The following is a 9,753-nucleotide window of genomic DNA, read 5'->3' on the forward strand; positions in this document are numbered from 1 at the left end:
CACACACACACACACACACACACACACGTATGTATATTTTGTTATGTGCTATCTAGTCACCTATGACCCATAGCGACCCTATGTACAGCAGCTCTGATCTCTTTCCTGATCCAGTCTCACTAATTCTGACACACCAACTCCCATTGCCCCGGTTACTGTATCAATTCATCTCATTCTGAGTCTTCCTCTCCTGCACTGTCCCTCTACCCTTCTGAGTGTGATGTCCTCCAAGGATTGGTCCCTCCTGGGTACATGCCCAAAATATGTGAGATGGAGCTTCAAAATCCTAGCCTCCAAGGAGAAAGCTGATTTCACCCTCTCCAAGACAGACCTATTTGTTTTCATGGCGGTCCATGGTATGTTCCAGACTCTTCAGCATCACAACTTGAAGGCATTGATTCTTCTTGTCATCCTTAGTTACTTTCCAGCTCTCTGTAGCATAACAAGTAATTGTGAAGACCATGGCCTGGATTAGGTGCACCTTAGTCTCTGGAGAGGTCTCTGACAACATGTGTGTGTGTATATATACACACAGAAAGATAACAAATTTTGTGTGTGTGTGTGTGTGTGTGTAAAGCGAGCTCTGGTGGCATGGTGCTTCAGGAGTCATACTGCTGACTCAATGGCCAGGCCTCTCTGGTGGTTTACTTACACCAATCGTTCCCCAGGAGAAAGATGAGCAATCCTCTGTGGGATTTACAGCCTCAGAAACCTGCTGCAGGGTCAGTTATGAGTCCATTCTGACATGTCAGCAGTGGGGGGGGGGGATTATATACTAGTTTGGAAGCAGGAGTGGCATCCACTTCCATAAATAGCCTACCTCTGGAAACCCTGTGAACCTGAGAAAGGATGAAACTCACACAAGCGTTGAAGACTTTCGTTCATAGGGTCGCTATAAGTCGCCTACAACTTGACAGCACTTAACAACAACAACAACATATTTATATGTAACAGACTTTTAAATAAAAATTTGATATTGGAGTTTAACACTAATGTCCGGATGCCAGGTCAGGTGGCACCTTGGCTCCGGCTGGGACTGAGTGGCATCACACTAAGCGAAGGTTAAGGTGACTTGTAACTAGCAGTGCTTTGAGGTTGCTCTTAGGTGCCACCGAGTCGAGTGTAACTCACAGCGGCCCTCTCAACAGCTGATCCGAACCCTGCCCTGTCCTGTGCCATCCTCTTCATCTCTGACACACTCAGCGCATTGCTGAAGTCATCATGTCAGTCCATCCCATTGGGAGTCTTCCTCTCCTGCACTGACCATCTTTCCAAGCATGATTTCCCTTTCTTTTTCTTTTTAGTGTGTGTACCACCAAATGGGATCTGACTGGTACAGGAGGAGATTGTCCTTCCTTCTCCAGCAGAGTATATGGTGGATTTGAACCGCACCATCTCTGGGATTGCAGTGCAGTTTCTTGCCACTAGGCCACCAGAGCTCCCAGCGATGTCCCTTTCTAAGGAATAGCTTTGCCTAGATATATGTCCAAATGGAGCTCCACGACTGTAACAATTTTGCTGTAACAAATGCTACAAGAGGGTATGTTCCTCTTGCCCCTGGGCCTCACTGACTCTCCCCCAGCAGGGAAGTGAGAGCATCACCATTTGCCTTGCCAGGTGGGGAATGAGAGGTCAACTCCCCACTTGGGCAGCCTGCACCACCTGGCAAGGAAACCAGATGCTTTTGCTGGTAGAAGGTGGAAGTAACTCCCTCCTCAGCTCACCACCATGACCGGCTGCGAGTTCCAGAGTGCTTCCAAAGGCTTCTATCAACATGGGGTGTAGAGTAGATCATCTCCCTGTTCTCCCCTCCAGAAAGCACAGGGAGTGGGGAACACTGAGATTTATGTTTGATTGGCACAGGAGATATTGCCCAAACATATTTCTATTAAATAGCTAATTTTGTCATCCTATGCTTAGAAGAGAATGGGAGTTTTGTTTAGATGAAAATGGAGGGAATTGGCTTTTTCCCCCCACTCGTTTTGGGAGGCGTGGTAGTCTGTGCCTGTGGATAATTCCAGGTGGAAGTGTTTTGTACTGCTCTGTGCAGGAGCTAGGGGAGACGGGGGACACACCTCACTGCTCTAATGAGTCCCAAGTCTCTCGGCAGTTTGCCACCTTTGTCCCCGACGCCCTGGAGACTTCCTGTGTGCGCATGTTTGTTGTGTTATGTTGCAGGGTGTCTGGTTGTAAGAGGAAGCACTTGGGAGGGTTGAGAGCTTTCACATCCTAGCCAGACCCAGAAGTCAGTGCATGACTTCCTTTGTTTTAAATTTTACATGTCATTAGTCAAGTATTCTGGCTGAATTCTTTCTGTATTTTGCATTTGCGTTGCTTATAGTTCTCAGCTTAAGCAGTAAGTGAAGTGGAAAAACAATCTAAATCTATTTTTTAATCTTTAATTAATACTTCAGACTATATCAGCTTTCTTATTTTATTCAGAACATGTTAAATGGGAAAAAAAGCGAAAGATACCAAGTGTATCAATGACAATTGCTAGTTAGCAACATTCTCATCTGGGATTGAAAACTATATTTATTGTTGTCATTTTGCACAGCTCATATTTTTACAAAGTACCTTCAGTAATGTGTACAACAATATTGCTTAGAATGGTTTAGCAGCATTTATGCACATTGGAAACTGTGGTCAGTGCTGAACATGATTTTATAGAATGGCTTCATTTCTTATTTACGAATGATGTAAGACTCTTGTGATTGTTTGAATATCTAAATGCCTTTATCCCATCTTTTGCGTTGATTATGAAGCTTATTAAATTGGAGGGCATAGTCGCTTCAATTATTGATGGAGACAGTTTTCCTTTCATGTCTGTCTGGACAAACATCATTAGTTTAGAATATGCTGGGCTCCTGGAGGCAAAGAAAAGAGTTAAAAATTGATAAAGAATTCTCACATTTACCTATTGAATTTACAGATTTATGGGGAGCAAGATTCTCATCTAACTAAAAATCTGTGCTCTTCATTGTACATGTCGTGGGGTAATAGCTGGACAAAGGATGGAGGGAGGTAAAAAAGAGTGATTTGTAAACACATCCTTAGAAAAATTTTACATAAAAACATTAAGAATGTTAAGTAGTCAGACTGTGTTTTTTGGGTTTTTTCTTATTTTTTATTATTTTTTTATTTTTGTGTGCGTGTACCGTCAAATCAGATCTGACTGGTACAGGAGGAGATTGTCCCTCCTTCCCCGGCAGAGCATCTGGTGGATTCGAACCGTGCACCTCTGGGATTGTAGTTGCAGCTTCTTGCCACTAGGCCACCAGAGCTCCCCTATCAGACTGTGTTTTAAAGTGATTTTCAGTTTGGGGAAGAATTTTCCTTCTTGGGGATTTTTTTTTTTTAAATATGCCTAGCATAGAAAAACCTTTGAAGTATCAATGAGTAAATCTGATCTTTTGGGATGAAAAAGTAAATTACTAATGACAGAGGGAGGGGGAAAACTCTCTTTGTTCTAGCCATGTCTTTCATACTTCGAACAAAATGGAAAGATCTACGTGAGTCGTTGTGCATTATTAAAAACTTTTGACAACAGAATTGTTATGTCCTGTCGAGCCAGTTGTGCCTCGTAGTGAACTTATGAACGACAGATCGGAACCTGGTGCTGTCCTGTGCCGTCCACCCCATCTCCCATCTACTTGAGCCCATTGTGACAGTTTCTGTGTCAATCTCTCTTGTTGAGGGTCGTCTTCTATGCTGCCTCTCCACCTTTCCAAACATGATATTCTTCTCTAAGGACTGGTCACCCCTAACAAATATGCTCAAAGTATGTGGGATGAAGCTTCACCCTCCTTGCTTCCAAAGAGCACCCTGGTCACACGTTCTCTAGGAACGTGTGTGTTTCTTTGGCAGTCCGTGGCATAGTCAGTGCTGTTCTTAAACACCACAACTCAAAGGCATCAGTGCTTCTAATGTCATCCACAGTCACTGTCCAACAGATGCAGAGCAAGGAATCCAAAAGACATGGCTTGAACCAAGGATGTCTCAGTCTCTAAACTGATGTCCTTTAACACTTTGGAGAGGCCCCAACAGCAGATTTCCACAATGTGATATGTCTTTTGATTTCTTGATTGCTGGTACCAAGAATATTAATTGTGGATTCAAGTATGATGGAATTATTGACAGCTTCAAGCTTTTCTCCAATTATCATGATGTTGTCTATTGGCCCCCAATGAAGATTGTCATTTTCTTCATATAATTCTTATAATTCCTATTACACCAAGATGTAATTCTTGGTACGTAACTCAGAAAGCCTCCAAGAGGTTGAAACTCTACTCTTTACAAGTTTCCTTCATTTCTAGCTATAAAAATGAAAAGAGTAGACTTCCCTAAAGTCTTTATTCTTTTCCTCTTACATTTCATCCTAGTAAAATAGATTTATGTTTTCAAATCTTTTATTACCTATCAGTCATTGTATAATGCATATTACCTATGCATTATACAAACATGTAAATAACTATTAAAACAGTTTTAAAAATTGCATTTAAGGGCAGGCTTCCCTCTTGCCAGAAAATGCTGGAGTGTGCTTCAGTGAGCCAGGAATAGTTTAGTGGGAACATGTAAAACTTGAACTAGAAAAATTTTAAAATAAGTAAATGCAAATAATACTTACTCTCGCAGAGGTGTACAGACATAACCACAAGGATAGTTGTAACCACGGATATAAGCTGAAGATGGAGGACAGCCTGGAAATTCCACACTGTTGGCTAAGTGATTAAAAGAAGTTCCGATGAACTTTTCTACGATGAACTTTTCCTAACCTACTACAGTGAAAACCTGTTTCTCCTCTAGCATACTGCTAACCAGTCGACATTTAACTTACTTCTTGTCAGCATAAGCACTGCTTTTATACATGTCCATGCATGGCTGTGCATAGGAACATGCATTCAAGGAAAAAAAAATTAGAAAATGCCAGTAGGTTCTAGTGCTCTCTCAAGGTTTTTTTTTTTCTATTCTGGTATTTCTAAAGATACAGCTACCTTTTCTTGTAAAGGAAAAACTTAAAGGGCCATTTAACTATCTGCTGTGATTTTAAGCAAGCAAAAGAAGGAATTAGAAAGACAATGACATCTTTTTGGATAGTGGGGTTATAGAATTTTGTTACCTTTCTCAAAAGTATTTAAAGTAGTTATATGTTTTGTCAAATAGAAATAAGAAAATTTAAAATGAACTTCCCCCTTTCTGCCAACTCTTTAACTTCAAAATATAATGGGGGGAAAATGGTAACACTTGCTTACGGAACTACGTGATATAATACCTGTATTGCACGTGAATGTAGAAGAGAAGGATTTTGATTCTTAAGTTTATATATTACCTACCATTCTAATATATATATAAAGTTGATTAAATAAAAACATAAAAATAATTGAAATATCATATCTTCCAAACTGTGAATTAAAGGAACATCATTAGTTATTTTAAAGTAATTTCAAAATGTGAACAAAATGGTTCAATATACATATATACGTATGTATGTATCTTTTCATTTTGTTCAACTGAGTTCTGCTCTTGTCAGAGAAGATGGAGTTTGTTCCCTGTGTAATTGCAAAATAAGCTATCGATTCTTTGGGGGAATACAATGTTAAATGGTTGCTTAGAGACAAATGTGATTGAATTAGTTTCTCATTTTCCACTAGTTGATCTGCATCTTCTTCACAGAAGCTGTTATTCTGCGTGACAACATGGTCCTGAGAGTGTGATGTTAACTTTTTTTTTTTGGTCTGTGTTTGAAAGTGGAAATTATATTTATCTTATTTTAAAAACAGCTGTGTTTTCCACCATCAGATTGGGTATTTTGTGAGACATTTTGGGTGGTAAGTATCAGAGATTTTGGAAAATTAGAAAATACCTAAGATTTCATTCTGCTTCAGGTATCCATTACTCATTAATTTAACTGCTTAACATCTACGAGTGTCAACATTCTCATTAGCGAATAATAATGCATTCACTATAAGGTAGGTGGGGTAGTAGGATACAAAGTAAAGTTGGAAAAAAAAATGAAGAGGACTCCATCTTCATCAAAGATACATTTAAAGGAAATTATTTGCAGCAAATTCAGTCATGATTTGTGTACTGAGTGGCTAATTACTGGAACAGTGATTTTAACCTTTTACTTTGTTGTATTTTTACCTTCTCTGATTACTAATAATATACAAACAGTTTACTTTCAAAAGATGGAAGATAACAGGCCTATGATACTATCTATATTTTGTGTTGTAGGTAGCGAATAACTTTTTCTATTCCCTCCCTTTAAAAACATCTTCATAGACTGTTGGGAATAGGGACTCCAAGTGGCCTGCTGTGAAACAGACCGAACTGGAGCTGGAATGTATTAGGAAAACTCTGACTTCATCTGGACTCTGTAGGAGTATTACCAACATGTCAGAGGACCTGAAACTTTGCTAGAAAATAATAATTAATACAATTAATTGCCTCCACCTCTAGATATTTGTTCAGGAGTCCTCCACCTCTAGGTATTTGTACAGGGAGTTTTTATGCCAAAGTCCTACCAAAGTCCCTTCACTATGAACTTTCTTCAGGTGTCTGAGTCCAGAGATTGTTATGGTCAGAGCTGTTATGTTTCAAATAATGCAAATTAGGAAAGGGTCACACATTTGCTTATTTTACAGAGTGACACATTGTGACAAGGACTTGAAATATATTAGGAACTCCAGTTTTTAAAGGAAATTCTATGATCATATTTATATGAAAATCCATCTAGTAGAAATATCAGTAGTTATAGTTATAGTTACTGGCTATGCTCATTCAAAGAAATGAAAACATTATATTATGAAAAAATTGGTTTTGTTCCTTTGAAATTTTAGAATGTGAATAGAGACATGTTGGCCCAGCGCTGGTGGCAAGAAGCTGCAATAATGAAGGTGTGCAGTTCGAATCCAGCAGCTGCTCTACAGGAGAAGGACGGGCAGTCTCCTCCTGTACGATTAACTCCTTCTGAAAACCAACCAGAGGGTCAGCTATGGGTCGGTTCCAGTTCAACAGTACATAATAACAACAACAATGCAGTGACGTGTTAGCCTACAAGTGTTGTCTTTCTATACTCAGTGATCGAGGGTGTATGTTTTCCAAATCCAGGAAATTCCAGAATCTGATAGTTGTGGACTGTGGAGTCAGAAGCAACTCACAGCTGACCCTCCAGCAGGTTTTCAGCAGCTGTAAACCACATGGGCGTTGACTGCCCGTCTTTCTCCCACGGAATAGTTGGTGGAGTTGGGTTGGCAGCACAACTCTGTACTACTAAGCCACCACCAGACCCCCATTATTGTTAATATTTTCTTATGATTCTTATTAAGATTGGTGCGATCTAAATGTTGGAAGCAGGAGTGGCATCCACTTCCGTAATAACTTGCCTCTGGAAACCCTATGAACCTGGAGAAAAGATGCAAGTCACACAAGTGTTGAGGACTTTCATTCATAGGGTCGCAGTGAGTCGCCTATGACCAGACGGCACTTAACAACAATAACACCAACATAGAGATCAGTTGACCTAGCGGAGAGAAAGTGATGCTACCAAGCCAAAGGTGGGTGACTTCTAATCCACGACCCTCAGGCCTGTTTTTCATTGTTTTTGTTCAAACATTCTTCTAGGTCATATAGCCCTGGTGTGTCCACTTGCTGTACAGTGGTAACTTGTGGTTGTGAAGCTGAACACTGTGGCACTGATGTGTCAAATGCGATAATGGTTACCCATGGTGGACAGTGTTGGGTGGCACATCCCGATTAAAACAAGCTTGGAAGCAGGAGTGGCATCCACTTCCATAAATAGCTTGCCTCCAGAAACCCTATGAACCTGGAGAAAAGATGAAAATCACACAAGTGTTGAGGACTTTTGATCATAGGGTCACTATGAGTCGCCTACGACTCGACGGCACTCAACAATAACAGCATGATGTAAATGACACCTCTGGAGTTGCAAGAAACATCAGACTTGTTGCTTTGTTGGGCCCCCTGATTAAATAAAAACATAAAAACAATTGAAATATAGTTTCTTCCAAACTGTCAATTAAAGGAACCTTATTAGTCACAAAGTAATTTCAAAATGTGAACAAAATGGTTCCACTTACAACTGATGATCACTCTGTTGCCTTCATAGCGCTTGATGTGGACCACGTCAACGAAGTCTCTGGGGGAAATGGAGCCCATGGCAAAGCTTTGTGTAATGGTGTGACATACGTACGTGTCCTGCACCAATCAAAACAAAGGTTACAAAAGTTCATTTCTCCCTGTTGATTCTGCCCCACTCCCAACCAAATTTTATTGTACAAGGTTATCCTCTACTTGCAAAAAAAAAGCATAATGTTTAAGTGTTAAGAATCTAATTGATAGCTACAATGTTGAAGAGTTAAGAATCTAATTGATAACTATGCATATAGGAAATTTAAAAAGGAGTCTTGAGATGATCTGTGCTAATTTTTAGGCACAAAAAGCAAGACCTAACAGATGAATCCACATTCACGACGAGAGAGAATTGCAGAACTGGAATCGGAGAATCCTTATTCCCAGCCCATGGCTGTATCAGTCCACACTGACTAGGTATTACATCCTAGGAAATGAATTGATTTGCCACAATCACATAACAACAACAAGAAGAGATAAATGCAAGAAAGCCCGCAGGCAGCTGCACTGCTAACTCAAACGCAGTCCTCCCTTTAACCAATCCATCATCTGCTTCACAGGAAAAAGATGGGCGATCTCCTCTTGTGAGATTTACCGTGGATGTACTTCTAACAAGACAATGAGTTTTGGTTTTGTTGCTGTTTTTTTTAAAAAAATTATCTTTTGAGAGATAAATACTGCAACCATAGAGAGGGAAAAGAATTCTTTTTCTATTTGACTACTGTTTTGGAATAGAGACCATGTTCAAGTTCTAGTTTTTTTAAACGTATTGGCTTTGGTTCATGAATAAATCACAATATCTCTCTGAATATGTCTTCAAGTTATTTTACTCCAAGTCCAGTGTTCTTTCCATAAGCAATAGTAGAAATCCTTGAAATACCAGTGGGGTTTGCTAGTGTCACATAAGCAAATAAAACAGTTAAATGTTTGAGTTTTATTTGCAATGACTAATGTTTGTCAAATGGCAATGTTCTAACACCAAGAGGATTTTGCGTGTTTGTGTATGTGCATATACATGCATGTGTACACACACACACACACACACACACACCCCTTCCTATATACATGCATGTGTACACACACACACACACACACACACACACACCCCTTCCTGGATTTTTTGACAGTATTTCTCCCCTCTCATCCTATAATCAGTTTAACAAAAGAAGATACAACTGGCTGCTGCATAAACCCCCAGCAGCGCACAAGCCCCGTCCCCACCTCTTGGTGATAGTGTCCAACCCCTGCGCTCCTTGTCCCCTATTCCCTTGCTTTCCTCCCCTTCCCCCACCCCCCTTGCAGCTCCACAACCACGCATCTCAACCCCCACCACAGCCCTGTGACCTCGGGGCACCACCTTGGATCCAGACATCACCCGGAGCTAGGAGCTATCAGGGGAGCTGTTGAGGAACTAACCTGGCAGGAGAAAGGCCGGTAGGATCTTATCTGTGTTTACTGGGGCTGATTATCTAGGAGAGCACCTAAGGGCGTGCCCACAGGTGGACAGGTGGGGAAATTGGCCGAGCTCTCTTGGGTTCCCACCCAAAACGAGCCAGCCAGCTGGCTTCTGTGAACTCTGCAGACCAGCCAGAGGCTAGTGGG

General features: G+C 40.7%; 1 protein-coding gene across 1 annotated transcript in view; it reads right to left on the minus strand.

The window, feature by feature from the left end:
• Positions 1–2,677: 2,677 nt before the first annotated feature.
• STARD6 (StAR-related lipid transfer (START) domain containing 6) overlaps positions 2,678–9,753 on the minus strand; it is a 19,459-nt gene continuing 12,383 nt past the window's right edge. The window contains exons 4-6 of the mRNA XM_006891757.1: positions 8,100–8,217; positions 4,628–4,721; positions 2,678–2,867 (exon numbers count right to left, since the gene is read on the minus strand). Coding sequence (XP_006891819.1) covers positions 2,678–2,867; positions 4,628–4,721; positions 8,100–8,217 — 402 coding nt within the window. The remainder of the gene's footprint in view (positions 2,868–4,627; positions 4,722–8,099; positions 8,218–9,753) is intronic.

The sequence above is a fragment of the Elephantulus edwardii genome, unplaced genomic scaffold (genome assembly GCF_000299155.1).
Source record: "Elephantulus edwardii isolate Elephantulus edwardi_28Jun2011 unplaced genomic scaffold, EleEdw1.0 scaffold00103, whole genome shotgun sequence".
Taxonomy (NCBI): Eukaryota; Metazoa; Chordata; class Mammalia; order Macroscelidea; family Macroscelididae; genus Elephantulus; species Elephantulus edwardii.